This window comes from Electrona antarctica, assembly GCF_951216825.1.
Source record: "Electrona antarctica genome assembly, chromosome: 4".
Taxonomy (NCBI): Eukaryota; Metazoa; Chordata; class Actinopteri; order Myctophiformes; family Myctophidae; genus Electrona; species Electrona antarctica.
Window position 1 is genome coordinate 14,537,134 of NC_136809.1, and position 23,588 is coordinate 14,560,721.

At 44.2% G+C, this 23,588-nt stretch overlaps 1 protein-coding gene across 1 annotated transcript; it reads right to left on the minus strand.

Moving 5' to 3' along the window:
* Positions 1–3,523: 3,523 nt before the first annotated feature.
* On the minus strand, positions 3,524–23,292 carry LOC306922276 (sarcalumenin-like; the record flags this gene model as incomplete). Its single annotated transcript, XM_079499740.1, has 8 exons — positions 3,524–4,248; positions 5,132–5,481; positions 7,784–8,017; positions 9,006–9,122; positions 10,602–10,697; positions 12,127–12,228; positions 14,057–15,178; positions 23,235–23,292. 8 exons carry the CDS (start codon positions 23,290–23,292, stop codon positions 3,751–3,753), a joined length of 2,577 nt encoding a protein of 858 aa, XP_079355866.1. The 3' UTR covers positions 3,524–3,750.
* Positions 23,293–23,588: the final 296 nt, after the last annotated feature.

Here is a 23,588-nt window from a genome sequence, read left to right on the forward strand (position 1 = left end):
GTTGTGGTGGTGGGTGGGGGGGTGGGGGTGGGTTTCCAATCCAAAGTGAGCTGCAGTCACAAAATAGAGGGGAGGGGGATCTGGGTGGGGCGCGCACGCAGAGCTTTGTGGCGGGGACGAGCACGCACGCACTCTTTTGGGCAAGAATTAAAATGTAGAACTTGGAGTCTTGGAATTAAGTTGGAAACATTAGGTAGGGTTTAGGGACTTATGTCGGTTACACAGTAAAAGATCCATTTGGTAGAGTTAACAACAAAGATCCATTTGGACACTGAGGATAGGCTACCCTTAATGTTGGAACATCTCTAATTCAAGATGCATATGGTTAATTATTAGGCTATTTGATATCCATATTTGTTTCTGTTTTATGTCTGAGGGTCAAGTGCTGCACAGTACACTACATTATTTTACCATTTTCCAAAGCACACGTTTCTTATTATTTTGTATTTATTTATTTTTTAACAATTTGGAAAAATGGCCAAATTAACATTGAGGTGCACACAATGTTTAGGTGTCCACTCAACTTGTGGATTAAAATGTAACAAATACATAATAAAAACAACTAGTTATTAGCAAACTTCAAATGTCCAACAGTTCAGACATCTGGAAATTAACATATTTAGTGGGAGTGCCTCCTGGTGGCCATTTGTAACTATTGCAAGTTTGTCAGAATGGCATCCCCTTCAAACAGTAAATGTGAAATGGTGACAATTCCTCCAGTAACAGAGTCCAGTTCACTCTGCAGTGTAGGTTATTCTTATGAGTAGGTGTGCATGTGTGTACTGTCCTGTGATATAATTCAATCTTTATTGCAGACTCAGGGGAATCCATATCACATATGGATATTTATGGATATTTAAATGTCAACTAACATTAACTTTGTTATCATGTGTCATGTGTGTTCATTCTATATACCTTCATTCTATAATATATCCCTGGGGCCCAAGTACGCCACCAGTTGTAAGCTTCTAGACCTGCTATTTTTACAGGATTTCCCCCAGAACAGGGACACATAGTGTTCATGTGGTTAATCTGTTAACCATATTGTCTATATGTAGATTTTTTTTTATCCTTTATTTACCCAGGGAAGTAGCTGAGCACAGGTGCTCATTTTCAGCAACGCCCTGCACATAGTAACACACAGACAGACACACACACACACACACACACACACACACACACACACACACACACACATTAAAACCTGGGAGCTGACCAGTACAACCACAGTCTTATACTGTTGGCCACTAAGCAGCTCCAGGGGGAGCAGTTGGGGGTTCAGTGCCTTGCTCAAGGCACTGAACCGGTGTTGGGTGAGTGATGACAATCACTTCCCCAACCAGATTTTTCCTGCCCGTCCGGGGAATCGAACCGGCAACCTTTCGGCAACAAGGGTGCTCCTCTAACCCTTAGGCCACCGCTGCCCCCAGATTAGGCATGTTCATGCCTAGCTATAGAATATGGGACACTATAAGAGATTAATTTGTCTTAAATGCTGCGTCCTACTAAAGTATTGGCACTCTGGCTATTGGCGTGTGCGGCCACTTTCTTGTTTTTTCAAGATTCCCTCTGCAGTTCTCTCCCGTGGGCCGGCACCGCTACAAGGACTTTGGTGTGCGTTAGCATCTTTGTACACACTATAAGAGGCCTTCTTTGAGAATGTTTTGGACTGAAGAGGACACAGGGCAGAGAAAATGGTTGGACTGGTGTTATGTTATGACTCTGTGGTTCGTGTATAGGCTATTTTCCACAAGAGTCCACATCCTATCCGATTGCACATGTAGGCTACTGTCATGTAAATGACTGAGGATGTAAAGCAATGTGTCCTAAACCTTGCAATTGCATTGTATTTTTCAAGGTAACTATAAACCATGCTCAAATAATGTACTTCTAAAGGATAGAGCCTGGGAGGTTTTTATTATGTACTCAACAAGTCGCACAACATCCCACACAACATCACAGTCACAAGTGAGCAGTGAGCATACAGTATGTATGAGAAACATTTGATATTTTAAAGGCACTGCTCACAGGCACTGCCCTGAAAACAACTGCTCACACACGGCACGCAGCACTACGTTTTAAGGTAAACTGGCAAGCAACATGGAAAGCGCAAAGTCACACTGGCACCAAATTTACAAATGCAATATTACATGGCTTGAATGTTACGATCAAAAGATGAGACCTACTTCAAGAGTATACGGTACAGACACATAGATGGATTCAGTCAGTCTCATGCTGCTGTATTTCAGGTAGTCTTGGTCAAGTAAAATATCACTTTGCTTCGAATACAAACAAAATGTAGCCTAATAGAAATTAGTGTGTGGTGTATACAAAAGAATGCTAAATGTCTCCCCAACACATCACCAAGCCTCAAACAGATTGAGAACAATGCAAGGTACTCAGGCTGAGTGATTGCTCTGAGTCTAGACCGACCGTCTCCTAGCCCACTAACCATCACACTAGCACAATGACCAAAGTGTAGTCTAATTATTGACGGAATATGGCAAATATGGGTATGGACTATATTTTACGATACCACAAGTGTTACTGTAGACACATTTGATAAAGGCGTATTGACAGTATTCACAGAGTTTCACACATTTTGCTCTTATTTAGTCTATGGTCAGATATGAAATATTGCTGCGTAAACAGCTATGGAAACATCATTCTAGTCAAGGGCCCGATCCAGCTTTGGAACATCCTACCTCCTTGAAAATGTACCTTCTGACAAAGTCTCACTGTAGCTTTTATGGGAAGATAAAATATGAGAGGCAGGCATGAGTGAACAACAGAACAAAAGTATTTCAAAAGTATCTGATCTGCAAGCTCACAACATGAGCATTGTGCGCTCAATAGCTCATGCTGTGCACTCACATTGTGAGTAAACCATATACTTCATTGCCCTGAGTCAAGCCCCCTCCTTTTTTCCCTCATTTCTTTGATGAAAATAGCTGATCTACTTGTAGCTTGTAGATCTTGTAGATCGTCTATTTTCACTGAATAGGGACACTAGGGTTCATGTGGTTTAGTGGTTCAACCTACAAACACAGAAGACATTAGAGTGGCAGTATTGAGCTCAGTATGTCACTATGCTGTAAGAGAAAACGTGAATAAATAAAAATACAAACTAGCAAACATCAAGAAAATCAACAGGTTCATAATACATTATTTGGTTTAATTCACATAATTGCTGATAAAGGATGTCTGACTTTTCCATTCATAGATTTTGGTTTTATATTTTTTGCATTTACTTGCATCCAAAAATAATGGGCTTTCATGTCTCCTTTTCCATACCCTGTACTACATTTGGGTCAAATAGTATTTGCAAATACTTTTCATGGTTTGAAGCATCTCACTTAGGTTACAGATAGTTAGGGCTTACTAAGCAATATCAAGTTCCAGGAGGTTTAAACAACACTGCAGACAATTATTTGTGGAAATGATCAGATGATGAGATGATATGTGTCTATGATCGACAGCTCCAGGCAGTGATTTGATCAACTCTAATGACTCTCTGGTAGTGGTACTCTGTACAGTCTGAATCAAATTGTATGATTTATATGCAAATACTGCTTGACCCAGGTCTGCTCTTTCATATAATATGCTTTGCTCTTCTCAGCCCCACATGTCCAGTCCAGACAAACAGTGTCAGGAGCCATCACTAAAGAAAGCTTCTGGCTACTGCCATCTACTAAATGTTCGCCTCTCGTCCTCGCTTTAGCTCTCCTCTCCTCTCTCTTTGACTTCATCTCACTGCCTTCGCCAGCGGTTCTTGGTTTTCTCTTCGCACCCAGGGCCCTCACAGGTACCAGGAAGTGGGGGCGGAGGTGCTGGAGCAGCCTTGGGTGTGGGCACATTCGGGGTCCTGTTCACGCTGCTCAGAAGAGCTGGGAGCTGCGCCGTGATGGCCTTCTCTATGTTTCCAAGCAGACACCCGCCGAACCAACTGCACTGGGAGGATAGCGGCTTGAAGCCAGCAATCGGATTGACTCCGAAGAAGTCCTGGTAGACCTCCTTGTCAGGCAAGTCAAACTTGCTGATGTTGGTCTTGGCAAGAATGGACTTGAAGATATAGTACTTGTCCGGGTCGGAGACGATGTCGTGGAACACCTCGTACGGGTCGCCGAACCAGCCCAGCTTGTCGTTGTAGGTCTGCACGTAGCGATCCACCAGCAGGGCGTGGATTCGAACACGGATGGCGTGCTGTCGGACGAAGGCAATCTTGTTCTCCAGCTGGTTCTCAATCATCTGGATGTGAGAGAGCAAGGAGAAAGAAATTGTTAATGCATAACATTTGTTTTGTTAGTTTGTTTGTATTTTTTTTAAATGAGGAAAAATTGGCTTATCATTTGAAATATTCACATATAGCTGGCATGATATGCGAGACTCAGATCAGATGAATATAACAAAGTCCTTAATGTGAAAGGGTTCCAGTTCACAAGTTACAAGCAAATGTCTGCTTGCTTTTTAGTATACTAAGCAATGCTTAGTTTTTTTATTTATTAGTCCTTATTGGTCGCGTTATTAAACGTTCCTGTTCTCCCTTTGAGCTTCTTAGTATTGGGTACTGTATTTATGAGCATTGTATGTCTGTCATGTTTTTTTGTTGTTGTGTATTGTTTTGTTACTGGCAGAGCTGTGTCACTTGTTTTGCCTCTTGTCTTGGCCAGTTCACACTTGTAAAAGAGACTTCAGTCTCAATGTGGTTTTTACTGGTTAAATAAAGGTTAAATAAAATAAAATAAAATTACAAATGTCCTTTTCTTGCGACCCCTAGCTAGCCGTTTGACATTAAGGTCATCCATTCTTGTGGTTGTGGAGCTCAGTTTTACAATGGCATAAACTCAAGCTGCTGTGACACTGATAATGCCATGATGTATGTAGATAGAATTTCGGTCCCAACATAATAATGGAAGTGGAATCCTTTGGCCCAAAATGAAAATGTATTTGACTGAAAATATACAGTGCATCGCACAATTCAAACGTGTAGCTGCTCTGCAGGATGTGGACCATATTTAGCCACAACTAGACTATTGTACTATAGAGAATTGCTCGGAGTGTACATTTGAGTGTATTCCCCACTGTCAGCGATCACCATCTCATTTGCTGAACATCTCAAGTCTAGACAGACCTGGTTGAGGTCCTCTAGCAGGGAAGTCTCTTCCTTCTTGAAGAGCTCACGGATGGTGTCTCGGGCGTAGTCCTGAGGCCAGAAGGAGCTAACGTACACACGTGGAGGTTCTGTGACATTGATCAGGGGAGCCATGCTCCAGAACAGGGCTCCGTACACCCTCATCAGGTTCTGGGTGGTCAGGCTGTCGGCCTTGTTGAAGATGATACGAATCTGGGACTCACGGCCCTTCATCTGCTTAAAGAGCATCTCCAGCTCCCCGCCCACATCCAGCTTGGTAGGGTCAAACACCAGGACAATTAGGTCAGCCCGGTCGATGAACCACTGGCACACTTCATTGTAGGGGTAGCCTGCATAGGGAAACATGGCAGATAACAGACAATGGACAATGTGAGTCAGGTTTAGACAATGAATGATGAGTACAGTACAGTGTTAGTGTGTATGTATGTATGTATGTATGTGTGTGTGTGTGTGTGTGTGTGTGTGTGTGTGTGTGTGTGTGTGTGTGTGTGTGCGTGCGTGCGTGCGTGCGTGCGTGCGTGCGTGCGTGCGTGCGTGCGTGCGTCTCTGTTTGTCTGTCAGTCTGTCTGTGTGCATGTGCGTGTGTGTGTGTGTAAGCTAAGAGAGACCCTACGACTGTGCCGTTTTTTTTAATTAACTAAGAGAGACACTACGAGTGTGCTGTTTCTGTGAGGAACAACTGCACATTCATCAGTGCAAGTCCAAGCAATATCTAAAGTAATTTGAGAGTCAAATCAAATCCAAAATCCTAATTTTGATTAGAAGTCTCAGGTCTACACCTCTGCCCATCCCCAAAATCAACTATCCTCACCAGTCAGTTACCAAAGTCTTAAACAAATGCTGAAGGCAAAACTAGGTCTGTGATAGTGAATTTGGTATTGCTCTGGGGTGTTACTGGATCAAAACGGATCAATTTTGTGCTTTCAAGTCAAGCTAAGACTTAAAGCAGTCATTCCGCAAGTAGGTCAAGTCTCACAGCAGAGTCATCGCAAATTCAGATTTTGCAACTTAATTTCCAGGTCTCAAATAGTCTTCTGTATATACATATGCCTACAGTATATAACTACAGCAGCTTAACCACAATAACCGCACAAACCCTAGTGTCCCTATTCTGGGCATGTCATAATAGGCGAACAATCGGCAAAAACAGGAGAACATTCTGCAAAAATAGCCGATCTACAAGCTCACAACACAACATAATAATAATAATAATGAATTGCATTTTATAGCGCTTTTCCAAGTGCTCAAGGCGCTTTACAATGGTTCATTCATTCATACATTGGGAGGTGAAGCGGCGAACAGTCGACGCCAGCGTCCTCACTTCCCACATTCACACACCAACGGTGGCAAGCTCACACCGACCGACTCATTGGAGGCAATGTAGGGTTCAGTGTCTTGCCCAAGGACACTTCGACATGTAGACAGGAGGAGCCGGGATTCGAACCGCCGACCCACGGATCATTGGACGACCTGCTCTACCTCCTGAGCCACAGCCGCCCACATGACTCGTGAGCTTGTAAATCAGCTATTTTCGGCAAAGACATTTGGTGTAGAGGGCAAAAAAGAGGAGACGGACCCCTGGTGATTCCAGTCAATAAAGTGTATACTGTATAGGCTTTAAGTCAGGGTTCCTCAATTAGTTTTCCCCAACGGCCAAATTATGTCTAGGGTGCTATATGGTGAGGGCCATTTCTTTATTATTGATCTTAGAATAGATGTAGAACTGTGGTACTCAACCAGTGGTCCAGGGACCACCAGTGGTCCTTGAGGGGGTTCCAGGTGGTCCCCAGCTAAATGATGGAGAGTTGGTAACTAAATGGACCCTTATAGATCTTCTCTCTTGAGAGTGTAAAATCAAATGGACCATTTGGTTTCATCTTACACTCTCAAGAGTTGAATGATTGTTAAACATCTGCATAAATAAGTTATTTTACAAGACGTTTAAGTCAAGTGAGTCACGTGGTTAAACCATGCATCCTCCAGTGAGTCACGTGGTTAAACCATGCATCCTCCAGTGAGTCACGTGGTTAAACCATGCATCCTCCAGTGAGTCACGTGGTTAAACCATGCATCCTCCAGTGAGTCACGTGGTTAAACCATGCATCCTCCAGTGAGTCACGTGGTTAAACCATGCATCCTCCAGTGAGTCACGTGGTTAAACCATGCATCCTCCAGTGAGTCACATGGTTAAACCATGCATCCTCCAGTGAGTCGTGTGGTTAAACCATGCATCCTCCAGTGAGTCACGTGGTTAAACCATGCATCCTCCAGTGAGTCACGTGGTTAAACCATGCATCCTCCAGTGAGTCACGTGGTTAAACCATGCATCCTCCAGTGAGTCACGTGGTTAAACCATGCATCCTCCAGTGAGTCACGTGGTTAAACCATGCATCCTCCAGTGAGTCACGTGGTTAAACCATGCATCCTCCAGTGAGTCACGTGGTTAAACCATGCATCCTCCAGTGAGTCACGTGGTTAAACCATGCATCCTCCAGTGAGTCACGTGGTTAAACCATGCATCCTCCAGTGAGTCACGTGGTTAAACCATGCATCCTCCAGTGAGTCACGTGGTTAAACCATGCATCCTCCAGTGAGTCACGTGGTTAAACCATGCATCCTCCAGTGTCCCACCTCTCTCCTGCTGCTTGCGGTTCTCAATGATGCCGGGTGTGTCAACAAACGTGACTCTCTCCAGCAGCTTGTGGGGCATCTCTATGCCCACCAGCTTCTCCAGGAAGCCCTGGCCAAACTGCTCCAGTGGCGAGAAGGAGCGCGAGCTGTCTGCTGCCATGACAACACCGTCTATGCTGCGGAACTTCTCACCGTGCATAACAACCGTGTACTCCGAGGTGGTCGGCTCAGCACCTGATGGAAAGAGTGGGAACATGGGAGACAGAGGCAATTGTTTATATTGACATATATTGGTCTATACTGTATGTATGGATTACTTGATTGATTGCTGGATTTTAAGTTGAGAACGACTAGAAATGTGTTACACACAAATTGTGGCATTTTTATGATGGCACATATAGGGCCTTTTTTGTGTAGAAAGGTCTATTATTATGAGCCGTCCTGCATTTCAATACTATGCGGTGATATGCAAGATTCATATTGTGTATTGTGTATCAATAAATTATTGTATATAGCAGAGCCACAAAGAGTTTGGTCGCCCCAATCTCTTGAACATAGAATGAAGTGCAGGTGGTGAAACAATTTCCTCCTTGAGTAAATACTCAGACGTGTTTATTGGTCAGACAGACTAAAGACTATAGTAGATTGCTTCATACTGTCTGCCTAACTGATATATTAAGAATGATGAAACGTGATGACACATACATGATAACCGGAAGGGTTACACTTGGAACCAACAGAATAGTGAACATGCAGACTGGTGTGTTATCTTTGCTCAAAGTGCTCATTTCCTCAAGAGAACCCACCACGATAAATAGCCAAAATAGGGCCAGGTTGAAAGTGATTATTCAGCACATGAAGATGGTATCCAAACTAAAAAATCACACTCGTGTTTAGTGAGAGGCGCTCTTGTCATCATACATCATCATTAGGAGTGCACGATTATAAAATTATGACGGGACGATATCCGATCTCTGATTATTTGCAGGGTCATATCTGCCGATACTGATTCTGACCGATTCCGATAGTATACAGAGGACCACAATGGAAACAAGCCTAGGCCCTAGGGGCTTGGCCCAAAGCCTGTTAATAAAGTATTCAATCAATCAATAAATAGCCTATACTCTTTTCCAAGTGTCTTTTTTCACAAATGAATGACTACTGAATGAGATGAGTACACAAATTAAATGGAGGGGCTAGCGTCCCTCAAAAAGTATCTTACCAGTGTAGAGCTCGTGCTTGGTGCCATGGAGACCCAGCAGGTAGTTGATCATGGAGGACTTGCCGACACTCCAAGGCCCAAGGAACAGCACCATGGGCTTGGAGGTGATCTCACCATCTGCAAGAATACACAGAGACAGACGGAGATAGTCAGACCAGACATGCACGCACGCACGCACGCACGCACGCACGCACGCACGCACGCACGCACGCACGCACGCACGCACGCACGCACGCACGCACGCACAGTACATCAATACCAGTGGCCATATGTACAGCAATCTGAGAACCCTTCGTCAAGAAATAAAGAAAAATCACACCCGTGTGAACTGAGTGGTGCAACTCCCCCCCTTCCACCCCCCCCCCCTCTCTCTCTCTCTCATTAGCAGGCAACAGTGCAGCACTATCTCTCTCTCTCTCTGTTTCTGGCACGACAGCGCCCCTACTGGTACTCATGAGTCACACATGAGTCACACGGTTAACACATAGGTTAACACATAGTCACGGACATTGCTGTTCCTTGGCCACTCAAAAACAGCGCCCTCTTTTCCTTGAATTTGACGGAGTCAACAATCTGTCTCGAGAGACTACTACAGGAATACTGTATGTAGGCCTGAGTACCATACCAGTGTCTAAAATGTCCTATCATCTTGTACCACAAGGGGGCGCACATTTCACAGTTAAACGTTTCTATCCTGATTCCCTCCTGCTCCATTATAATAGACTAATACCACAGTCATTGCCCTCCAGTGATGAAAACCATTTTGTTTCCAAGGGGCTGGTACCATACAATGTTCATTTGACTTTTTTCAGAATGTTTGGTCTGATTCATTTACAGTGTACAACCATAGCTAATCCTAAGAACTCTCCCCCTATTTTGGGCATATCCTTTTAGGTGAACATTTTCAAAAATGTGTTTTTAATCTATCGATCTATAAATGCACCAAGTCTCTATACGTCTGTCTGTGTGTAATCCATATTTGGGCCTTCCTGACACAGAACTCCATATATAGGAATAAAGGGACACAGAGAGACACATACAGAAATCTGACATCATTCTGATGTCGGGCATAAAAGGGACACAGACATAATATCTGGGTGGGGCATATCCATTTCCAACTTTCATCGTTCCAGTGCCCAACGGTCACCGCTGTAGTATTTATAAAATAGCCAAAGTATAAATCAGGCTTAAGTGGTTGCAGCACCCCGTTTAATTTGTTTATTAGTATGTCAATGTAGTGGTTTGAAAAAGGTGGATAACAGCTGTATCATGTGTTGTAAAACAACAACACATTGTATTACATATACATACAGTACATTATGTGGGTTGGCAAAGAACAACACAGTGGTATGGCTACTACAAAGTAAAGACAGACACAGACAGACCTAAACTTTTCTCTGACAACTTCCTTGTTGACACCTGCAGACTGCATTGTCCAGTTGGGTTAAAACAAACTAAAAACAACTCACCAAAGCCTGTTTTATAATTCCCTTGTATGAGTGTTGCTCACTGAAAAAAAGTGATTTGCAGTAATTTCACTTATGGTACAGTGACTCTATGAGGCGTTCTTTGATATCCCCAAAGAAGTGGAGTTACCTGTGACCTGGTGTTGCCTCAGTTCATTGTATTTGTAGACCTGTTCCAATGGCTTGATGGTTGTGTGGTATATGTTCATCAGCTTCTTCATAGCAGCTGGAGAGAGAGAGAGAGAGAGAGAGAGAGGGAGGGGGGAAGGAAGAGAGAGAGAGAGAGAGAGGGAGGGGGGGGGGGAGAGGAAGGAAGAGAGAGAGAGGGGGGGGGGGAGGAAGGAAGAGAGAGAGAGAGGGGGAGGAAGGAAGAGAGAGAGAGAGGGGGGGGGGGAGGAAGGAAGAGAGAGAGAGAGGGGGGGGGGGAGGAAGGAAGAGAGAGAGAGAGGGGGGGGGGAGAGGAAGGAAGAGAGAGAGAGAGGGGGGGAGAGAGAGAGGAAGGAGGAGAGAGAGAGAGAGAGAGAGAGATCAAGTTTAGCTAGTGTGAATATGTCTGACTTATTTAGGCTATTTGGCAATATTACAGATGCTGATGCTCTATCTAGGACGAGCCCTCCATCGTTGCTTCCAGTCATCCCGGTTCTCCATACATCTGGCCAGCTCGTTGGTGCTTTGCGCTCCAGCGTCGTTCTTGAGTACATCCACATATGTTAATGTGGAACGTCCTCGTGACCGGTGCCCGTGTGCTGGTTCCCCAGCACTAGTTTGCTGGCTGGTGTCTTTGGCAGTGTCCTGCTAGTCTCATTCTCCTGGCTGCTATTTTCTGTCTCACCCTTGGCATTCCATCATACAGATTCGTAATGCATTGATCATTTTAACATTTTAATGATCATTTTAATGTAATATCGTAATGAACCAATATCAAAATATGTTTTAGACAATGAAAAAGCCTTTTCTTATTACAAAGGAGGCAGGTTGAATCAGTGTGTTCTATATATAATTTTAATGATTTTGTCACACATCAGTACTGTGCTGTAATGCTAAAATATCTGGATTTTGGGAACAAAGAGCTTTTCATTTTCAATTTACACTGACTAATCACCTGCCGCAAGACACGTGTGTGTGTGCGCACAGCCACACACACACACACACACACACACACACACACACACACACACACACACACACACACACACACACACACACACACACACACACACACACACACACACACACACACACACACACACACACACACACACACACACACACACACACACACACACACACACGCACGCACGCCAGACCTCGAGTCTAGTGGACATCATGAAACCATTTTCAGTAAATTTCTTCACTCCCCGCGGCTGCCTCAAACACTCCTTCATTCACATGCAAACACATGTGGATTCTTTCTTTCTTTCCTACCGTCACTCATGAGCCGGAGGCCAGTTCTTTTGTTTACACCAGTCATCACAACAAAATGCCAAATTAATTTATCTCTCAGGGAGAGTATGGTCCATTTGGTTACATTTGGACACTCTCAGAGCTGCAAATTGATACATACAAATTGATACATATTCTGAATATGTTGAGGCATGTGTGATATGTGTTTGTGTACATGTGTATTTGAACTTCCCGTCGTCCATGTTCCGTACCTGCGAACTCTGCGGAGTGCTCATCACTAGCTAATCTCAGCGTATCTTCAATGTGGGAGCGGTCCCTCAATGCTGGCCGTGACCCTTTCTTCTCCACAGGTGCTGATTGGAGGGGACAGACAGACAGACAGACAGAGAGACAGACAGTCAGGCAGGCAGTCAACTGCAGAGGCCGTTAATATAGACTACTCTCACATGCATTAAAATAAGATTAGCAGAAAGCATCATTCACACAAACAGCTCAAATTGACACATTGTTATTCTATGAGGAAGAAGAAACATCCGCACACTTGTTTCTAGAGCTCCACAAGAGACTTAATGTATTTAATGGCAAAAAAACGGTTCGACCCTTTAGGTGGCTACTCATCAGGCACATTTTCCTGATGAAGACCTAAAGGGCCGAAACGTTGCCATTAAATTAATGAGAGTTTCTTCTTCCTCCTTGATGTTTGTCTTGATGCCTTGACATCCAGCACCTGTCCTAAATACAGGCAAGAGATGTGCACACAATGCTCTCTATGCAATTGTTATTCTATGACTTGTTTCCACAGTCACTCATGATATATTTGCACAAACAATTGTTCCATTCTATTATTGCTGCCGGGGGTGATGAGTGAAAACACAGCTGACATGTATACAAAAACAAACAATATGTTTCCCTGGGTACTAATTGATTTCCTGAGAGCTCTGAGTTAGCAATTCATCTGTGCTGAGCACAGTGACCATACAGTTACTGTATATCACCATGTCCCTATCTTTCTATTTTGGTCTGCTTATTTCTGTACAAAAGGTTATGCCTGATGACCCCTTTGGCCACAAGCATGGTGTCATGTTCAGCGAGGTATGGCACAGAGAGAGAGAGAGAGAGAGACAGAGAGAGAAAGACAGAAAGAGGGGGCGGATAGAGGGGAGAGCAGAAAGAGAGATGGATAGGAGAGAGCGAGAGGGGGTGGTATAGACCAGCGCTTCCCAAACATTTTCATGTCAAGGACCCCCAAATTGACACTAATTAGCATGCGGAACCCATTTGAAAAGATATGCAGGCATTGCAGGGACCCCCATAAGAGAAGATGTTTACAGCTCTAGCAGTGATTATCAACCCGTTTAATTTCAAGGACCCCCAGTTTGACATGAATTAGTCTACGGACCCTCATTTAATGACATTTCTATCTCTGGGACCCCCAATTTATATTTTAAAATCAATGTTAATTTAACTCTGAGAGTGTACAAATGGAATCGTTATTTGTACACTCTCAGAGTTACAGACCCATAAGGGTCCATTTGGTTCCAAACTATCATTTAGCTGGGGACCCCCTTGGAACTCCCTCAAGGACCCTTGGGAGTCCCCAGACACCACTTTGGGAAACACTGGTGTAGACGGGAGTGTGCAAGAAATAGAACACATTTTATAGGAGTCAAACTACTTCATTGAATTACTGTTACTGACTGCATTTTAAGGTCAACTGGATTGTAAGATCAGTGTCAAAGGGACAGTCTGCCAAAACAACTGGACAGGTCTATAATCTGATCTCAGATCAGTGTCAAAGGGACAGTCTGCCAAAACAACTGGATTGTAAGATCAGTGTCAAAGGAACAGTCTGCCAAAACAACTGGACAGGTCTATAATCTGATCTCAGATCAGTGTCAAAGGGACAGTCTGCCAAAACAACTGGACAGGTCTATAATCTGATCTCAGATCAGTGTCAAAGGGACAGTCTGCCAAAACAACTGGACAGGTCTATAATCTGATTGTAAGATCAGTGTCAAAGGGACAGTCTGCCAAAACAACTGGACAGGTCTATAATCTGATCTCAGATCAGTGTCAAAGGAACAGTCTGCCAAAACAACTGGACAGGTCTATACTCTGAGTTGACAGTACATCCATCTATGTATCTAACTCACGTGATGTTTTATATACTTTTCCCAGTACCTTTGTGTGGCATCTCAGAAGGCTCCTCTGCAGGCACATCCTCCACTGTGACCTCCTCTACGACAGGTGTCACCTCCTCTACGACAGGTGTATCCTCTACGACAGGTGTCACCTCTACCACAGGCGTCTCCTCTACCACACTGGCTGCCTCTTCAACGGACTCCACCACCTCTGCATGTTCTACACTGGCCTCCTCCACAGCAGGCTCCGGCTCGACTTCTGGAACAACCTCTGGTTCTGGCTCTGCGTCTGGAATTACCTCTGGCTCTGGAACTACTTCTGCGTCTGGAGCCACCTCTGACTCAGACTGTAGAATCACCTCTGGTTCTGGGTCCACGGCGTCTGCAGATTCCTGTTCTGGCTCCGGAAGCACCTGGGGTTCAGCTTCTGCCTCTGGCTCAGGTTCAGCCACCTCTTCTTCAGCTGGGTCTTCAACGACAGCGGCCTCCTCTTCCTCAGTATACTCTATGACAGCTTCTTCCTCCAAAGCAGCGCGTATCAGCTCCTCTGCGGCTACTTCCTCCTCAGCTGCTTCCTCCTCAACGACTTCCTCCTCAGCTGCCTGCTCTTCAGCCACCGCCACCTCGGCTGCTTCCACCTCAGCCACTACCTCCTCGTCCGTTTCCTCCTCGGTGGCTCCTTCCTCTGCCACTGCCTCCTGCTCAGCTACCTCGGTGTCCTCCTCAGGGGCTTCTTCATTCGCAGGCTCCTCAGCAGCGCCTCCGGTGACTTCCTCCTGCGCTACTCCTTCCTCTGCCGTTTCCATGCCGGGCTCCTCATCCTCCTCTACACCTACCTCAGGTGACACATCTTCCCCTTCTACTGTCTCCTCCTGGGAAGCAGCCTCCTCTTCCTCGTGGCTCGCTACCTCCTCGATGGGAGCTGCGTTTTCCTTATCATCCTCTTGCTCCTCTTCGTCTGCTGCAGCCGCGGCCACTGCCGCTGGGGCCGTACAGGGCTGGCACACGGGCACCTCAGGGGCCGGCGTGTCATTGGAGGTGCTCTGGCTCGCATGCTCCTCCACAGGGTCACATCCGCAAGGGAACAGGTCCACCTCTTTCTGCTGGACCTGCAGATGCATCAGAGGCTCCTCATCCTGGATGGCGGCCTCTGCTAGCAGATCTGAGAAGAGATGAGAGAAATCGTATTTGGTTTTATTTAATCTGAACATCTCTAACATTAAGGACAATCCATTCAATGTGTGTTGTTTTGCATAAGATGTTGTACCTCAGGAGCAAAAAGCAGTAGTGATCATCCACTGCTACAGTGAAAACCAAAACCCACACTTTTATCTCACTGTATGCTCCTAATGCTTTCGTACATCGAGAAAGTAACAGATGAGTGTTACACTTTTTTCATTTGCTGCTTTCTTTCGTTTTAGGGATTTTAGCCGTTTTTGAAAGGGGGGTGGGGGCATTCGAACATGGGGCTAAATATGTATTTATTCACAAAATATTATGGCAATTTATTTTTTTATTATTTACTAAAGTCCTACTAGACCCCAAGAAATTACATCTGGCCACAAAAGATCACGAGATCTACTGAATGTGTCAAACTGCATATTGAGCCTATGACAGCCCCCCAGTAGGCTACATTCACAATCAGTAGATCCTGCGATCTTCTGTGGCCAGATGTAATTTCCTGGGGTCTATTAGGACTATAGTAAATAATAAAAAAATAAATTGCCATAATATTTTGTGAATAAATACATATTTAGCCCCATGTTCGAATGCCCCCGCCCCCCTGTCAAAAACGGCTAAAATCCCTAAACACACACACACACACACACACACACACACACACACACACACACACACACACACACACACACACACACACACACACACACACACACACACACACACACACACACACACACACACACACACACACACACACACACACACACACACACACACGATCTCCTGTTGGAGATAATTTATTATAGCCTCACTAAGAAATTATATTTAATCATCCATCCATAAGCACCTTTACATAGCCTACTGTTACCATGGCTTAAAAACACACTCCACATACAAGCACTGTACGAGCAACCATAATGTACGAGCAACACAAGGCTATGGCCTCTGCATTTCTGTAGTTCGTGTTACAAGGTGCGGTGAGCCTGTGGGTCGAGTCATAGCTGTATGTCGTACAGTACTTCTATCTATCTATCTATCTATCTATCTACAGTATCTATCTAATGGTCAGTCACTGTCTAATAAGTGGCTCACTGCGTGAGACCACATGCAAAGAATCCCAGACCAAGATCGGCCAAATGGGCTGGAGCGAGAGCTTAACACTCCTCTGGCTGTCCCTTGTGATAGCAGAACTCAATGTGCTCTTCCTTTTCTCCACCATTCTCTGTGACGGCCTCGATCCCCTATTCTGGGGTCTGACGATGTTGTTCGTCACCTCTGTGTCTGGCACCTACTGATGCCTTCTTGCCAGCAGTGACAACCCACAGCTTTTAACCACCCATTCCATCTGGTCTGTCTCACAAACAAATGATGCATTTTGAGGCATGATCTGGACATTATATTATCTCTGAATAGTCTGTTCTGGATTTGGCATGTATATCAGTGAGCGTCAGATAGGCTTATTATAACAAAGCTGGCCTAGGAAAATCCAATGTTCTGTATGAGCTTAAACCAGGATACTTTTGTAATAGGAACTCAGACAAGGTCCTCTATAAAGCAGAGGATTTTCGAGGCTTGGTCAGCAGAGCAGGACAAGGAGAGGACATGACGGTCAATCGGCTAAAAAGACATTCTCTTTTATGTCCTCCCCTTAAGCTTTGACTAAGGGCGAATCATATCATCATGACAGATTCACCTTTCATTGGCTTGGAGAAAGATGATTGATAAGCTCAAAGAAGAGACCACCCTGAAGACGGTATCTACTCTACTAACGACTTAATTATGCATCCGATATTGTGTTAATTTCACAGATCAATTTGGTATTAGGACTTCTAAAATTAGCCCCACAGGCGTTTCTCTGACCCTTGGCATTTAGTGCTGGCCGAGGCTCATAGACCTTAACTTATAGAACATGTTTCAGTCAGGCTTAAGCGTACCATAGGTGCACTTCCCTGAGAGAAAGATCTAGATTAGTTTCAAGGGATTGGGTGACGAGGGGCTTGTTATTAAGCGTCATCTGTCGGTGGGGTCTAAGTATTTCCTGCACTGTTTGGAGTGCCGAAATAGTGTCACAGGATGGTACGTTCCATAACCCAAACACACGGGGGAGCCAAGACTCTTGAGTGGGCCGGTGATGATGGGTTACTGATGTTAACAAACAAAATTACATAACAGGGTGGAGCTTACGTCATGCTTATTTTTAATGAGGGGAAGCAGTAAATGTTCAGCAACTTTGTACAGGTTCCGTTATGTACCTGCCCGGCAAAATCCTCAGTGTTCATTTAGCTAAGAGTGTAAAAGTGGATGGAATGGACGTCCATTTTCACGTTCTCTGGGTTAAATTAATAATGAGGAATGTATTAAATGTATTATTTATTTGTTATTTTACTTGAGTTAAGTAGTGGAATCCATATGGCGCAGACTACTCCATATGAGGAAAAAACTTAAGTTACATCCATCCATCTTCAACTGCTTATCCCGAATAGAGTCGCGGGGGCTCCAGAGGAGTCCAGACTTTCTTCTCCAGAGCAACATTAGCAATGAGTAAGTAAGTTACAATTACAGTAATTTACGCAATTATTTGAATGGCGAATTCATTAATAGCTGTAGTAGTCTACACTATCTGCATGCAAGTTAGCATATGGCTTGGCCAACAGTCATTGCCAAATGGTCAAATACAGTGATGATGATGAATGATTGTATTAAGTCTAAATCAAGACGCCAGACTGAAACCCTGCATGCCAAGAGTTAGTTGGCTATACAAGGTATCTTTTTAGTCTGCATTTGTAGCCAAATTAAATTACAGTTAACTTAGTTAGAATCATGGGAATGGATAGTGCGCAAAAAGTGAGACATCTCCACATGTAAATGATAAGTGATGACTGTTTTAACTCTCTTTTTAACAGCTTTTTAAGAAGCCCCGCCACGCACACGCACGCGCACACACACACACACACACACACACACGCGCACACACACACACACACACACACACACACACACACACACACACACACACACACACACACACACACACACACACACACACACACACACACACACACACACACACACACACACACACACACACACACACACACACACACACACACACACACACAGCATTATCACAAACTTCCAAATAACTTCCTCTGCAAGCTTATTGCAGGAAGGCTATTAGTTATGTAATGTGGTTCTGCTGCCCCCCGGGTCACTGTAATAGTTGCAGCTAAGCCCAGCAGAGCACACTGCAGCAGGGACTGAGAGGGACAGGTGCCCGTGTCTCTGGGCTGATGCTGCTGGTCAGTTCTCAAAGACAGAAATAGCCCCACAATGAGTCAGGGGGTGAAAAGAAGGAGGGATAATTCCACTCCTGCTTTCATGAAGAATGACTGACGCCTGCCCTCCCTGTGATTGTCATGAGACAGGGTTCTCAACTGTGCTGCAGCGTTATTGCACATGCACCCTGCAATGGGCACTGCTGGACAGTAAGTAACAAAGTACATTTGAGTACTGTACTTAGGTAGTGTTACTTGAATGTAGTTTCCACTCCACTACATTTCAAGATAAATATTGTACTCTTCTTGACTCCACTACAATTCCAGGAAGGGGCCCGGGACCCAAACGTACAAAAGTACATTATGAAACCACTTAAATGGTGCATTTATATAGCGCCTTTATCCAAGGCGCTTTACATAGATGTGCATTACATTCACCCATTCACACACACATTCATACACCGATGGCAGCGGAAACCATGCAAGGCACCAACCAGCACATCAGGAGCAATTTGGGGTTCAGTGTCTTGCTCAAGGACACTTCGACACTGACTCTGGGGGAGCCCGGGTTCGAACTGACAACCTTGCGGTTACCATCCAGCCACTCTACCCCTGAGCCTCCCTTAAGGTTTAAGCTAATTTATTTCAAGCAAATAAGCATGGCTCGCACACGTCAGAATGGGATGGACACATCCAATAGAACAATGCATACGCACATCTTTTATCATATGCACATTCTATTATCATGTTACGCTTCATGTTATTTGTCATTAAAGACAGAACAATATCTTAATCTAGGTCTCTTCCCCAGATTTGAATCTGCAACTGAACCTGCACTCGACAGCTCCTGCATGTGATTGATGACCACACAGCTGAACTATGTTAAAAGCATTCTCCTGAATTAGATGGATTAGTAAAGATAGGGGGCACCAGCGGCATGCGGAGGCGGCAGAGGAGTAAAGATAGGGGGCACCGGCGGCATGCGGAGGCGGCAGAGGAGTCGCCTGGGAATCGGAAGGTCCCCCTGTTCGATTTGGACTCCTCCTGGCAACGTGTTGGAGTGTCCTTGAGTCTTACTGATCCCTGTGCACCACCCACTGCTCCAAACCGTCTTACTGATTCCTGTGCACCACCCACTGCTCCAAACCGTCTTACTGATCCCTGTGCACCACCCACTGCTCCAAACCGTCTTACTGATTCCTGTGCACCACCCACTGCTCCAAACCGTCTTACTGATTCCTGTGCACCACCCACTGCTCCAAACCGTCTTACTGATTCCTGTGCACCACCCACTGCTCCAAACCGTTGGGTTAAATGCACAGCAAAAATAACGGTAGTGGGTCGCACACACCAAGACTTCAGTTCAAAATATTTATTGCATTTTTGAACAGGGACAACCGTTTCGGCTATCCAGCCTTCATCAGTGTCCGGATAGCCGAAACGGTTGTCCCTGTTCAAAAATGCAATAAATATTTTGAACTGAAGTCTTGGTGTGTGTGCGACCCACTACAGTTATTTTTTATATGTTTTGAACGGGTAGCGCACCTACAGTCAGAGCGCGGTGGTCACATGAAGAGTAAGTTAAATGCACAACACAAATTACAGGGATGTGAAATAGTACTACTGTAGTATGTTCTTGGCAAATAAAACTAATAAAATAAAAAACAGTCACACCATCTTCATGATGTACATCATTATTTTAAATGCCATATCTCAATTATCTCATGCCGATGATATACTACATGATTATTTCTCATGCTAAAACTTGGAAGACTAAAGGAAGGGAACAAGGCAGTGAGTGACATACAGTGGTATGTAGTTTCATCACTACCACTGACAGAGCCTCTTTATGAACTCTCATACCTAATCCCTATTATACTTTGTTTGACCGGTGTCCCCCAGGGCTCTATCTTTGGCCCACTCCTTTGATCACTCTACACCAAATCTCTTCGCCGAAAACAACGGCAACTCACACAACACGCCGCGATGCAACGTGTTTCACAGAATACTATGTGAAATGTGAAATACTACTATTGTGGGCACTAATGACGTGCCCACAATAGGCATGCACGGGTTCAATTGTTATGAAGTAGGAGCACTGAGCTGTCCAACCGGACGCAGGCTATTGTTCCAGGGCGTTATTATGGATCCCAACTCTAGGCAAACCCCAATGTGATTGGGCAGTAGATGCTGTGATTGACAGTTCTCGTTTTTGCAACTATGCCTAAACCTAACCTCAGTAAAACTATGCCTAAACCTAACCCTAAACCTAACCCCAGTAAAACTAAAACTATACCTAAACCTAATTTTAACCCTAGCTTCAGTAAAACTATGCCTGTCCGGGAGCCAATCAGACGACTCTATCCTAGAGCTGTCGTGGGATTCATTATGACGCGTCCCAGGGATAGCTTAGCCACCCACAATGCTCTACCTTCATTATGACGCGTCCCAGGGATAGCTTAGCCACCCACAATGCTCTACCTTCATTATGACGCGTTCCAGGGATAGCTTAGCCACCCACAATGCTCTACCTTCCCCGGTTTTAGCTGGGGCTTCCCCTTGCCACCTGCATGGCTGTTGAGCCCGTGGAGCATATTATCAGACGCGAGGACATTGGCAGAGAGAAATTTGACGGCACGCACAGTGGACACATTATGAATACATTCAATGTGGTGTAATGATCTCCATTGTAAACTATGTTGCGACGCACAATATACTGTTGTGTAATGTCTGCACGGTACCTTTGGTATGTGTTGGATGTGTGTAACTGCATCTACAGTGTGTGTGTTTGGGAATAGTATGTATAGGCGTGATGTACATGCCACTGCTGACAGTGTGTAATCCACACACAGTGAGTGAGTCTTAAAGCGATGAATATCAGACCCTGGTTTTGGTGTCCATAGTATCCGGTTACTACCCTGACTAAAGCCTAACACCTGACTATGGAAGCCTGAAAGGCCCACTGACAATCTATGCAAGGTCAGACAAGGTTGACCCTTATCAGTAAAAAGAAAAAGCAATATGCATTACACTTCATTTTATATCAATTTAAATTCACTTTGTTGGGTTTGATTGGTAGACCACTACAATGATTTCCATCAACTGGCCGAAGAGAGTGCCTCTATATATCTAGTCCAAATCATTCTAATCAGTTAGATCAGTGCTTTTCTTTCTGGATCAGGGCCCGCTTGAAAACCTCTAAAGCGTTTGCGGCCCATTCATCCGACCACACAGCCTCCTAGAGAGCATTTTTATTTGTGCTCCGGCTTGGATCAGTGAATTTATCAGTTTTATCAGTATCACAAAGAAGTCATTTTTCGAAGTAAAAAAATAACATAAAAGGGATTCTTTTTTTATATACCGGTCCGGTATATATATTAATGTTAAATTATCATTACAATTGTAGTGTTTTGTCAATTATTTGGGGACAAATTGCAACATCCTCACTTCTCACTCTCTCCTCCAGGCAGTAAGACTGAATAAGCATGGGGGGCAGCTTCCTTCAGCTGGTGTCACACCTTCCTTCAGCTGGTGTCACACCTCTGCTCCGACAGCCCCTACAACCCATATGATCCTCCTGTTGACCACTAATGCTAACAATGTTATATTTAGATAACATGTTGTTTAGACAGATGCTAGGTTTGATGTTTACCTGATATCCTAGTTTTTATTTAGTTTCTTCTTCTTTGCAAGCTATTACATGACCATTTCCCCTGTCGTTTGTTGACTAGGATTCATACCATTTACTCTCATCTCGCAGTTTTAAGTCAATCTAATTGTGCCTACATTTACATTGACATATATGTGGTGCCCGTTTACCGGCTGTCAACAAATATTTTTCAACATAATTAAATACATTTTAAAAACAATCATTGTGTACTAGTGTAGACACAAATATAGCCTATATCCACTGGAACTTTGCGATGCATATACCATGCTGACAATTCAGCTCTCAACACGACTATTAACAATGTATACGCACAAATATTGTATAAAAAAAAGGTATAGGCTAGACTCGTTGGGTACGTTTTTAGCTTTCCACCTTTAAGTCACTATGTTGCCAGTCAACCCAAGCTTCAGATAAATTGTTTGATAGCATCACTGATAATAGCCCCCCTCTGCTGCCTCAATGATAAACCTCAGCATCATCATTCCCATTCCATTCCATACATAAATAAATTAAACTATATCATTGCTGTTGGATGGAAACCTCATATGTCCAAAACTGATACTTTTCAGGATTCAAATAAAAACAGATCTACAAGCTCAAAATGCATTGCGATGTGACATGCTTAAATTACTTTTGTGTGACAAAGGTTTGTATGACAAACTAGTGCATTCATTTATGAAATGTCTCTCCCTCTATACAGTATGCCCTAGATCTTGTGCCACCCCTTATCCCTAAACTTATGCCATTTTTTACTATTTTAAAACAGTACAAATAGCCGATCTACAAGCTAACGTGTCGAACTAGTTCGTCAAGCTAGTTGAACTATTCAACTAGTTGAACTAGTTGAATAGTAAAAGAAATGGCAAATAAGTTTAGGGATAAGGGGTAAGGGGTGGCACAAGATGGAGCCCTATATATACACTGTATAGAGAGAAAGAGAGAGCGAGGTTTTTGCCCGACAGCAATGATATATACCTGTATATATAATATTATTGTATCCACTTGAACAACAGAGGATCCAACTATGGTAAATCTCAATATGCAGCACAAATTAAACAAATAAACATTTAAAGATTTGACATTGTCCTTACCTGCAGTGGTCAGGGCCAGCAGGGAGAACAAGCCACACACACACAGCAGAGCCTTCATTTTGGCTGCCAGGGACCTTCCCCCAATCTCACACTATATATATATATACCCCCCATCCCCGCCCCCCTCCGGCAAAAGGTCAAGGGGCATGCCAGTGGAGGTGGGGCCACAGCAGCTGCAGTGCATGCATGGCAGCCATTGTGTGTCAACCAACAAGTTGCCTGTCTGATGAGAGGTTATGATTACAGGGCAAAGCTACAGCATCCATCTGATATATTACACGGTCAAATTCGCAGTTATTTTAGAACTGCAATCAGGAAATCTGTATTTTTGTTTTAATGTGGATTTTAATGTAC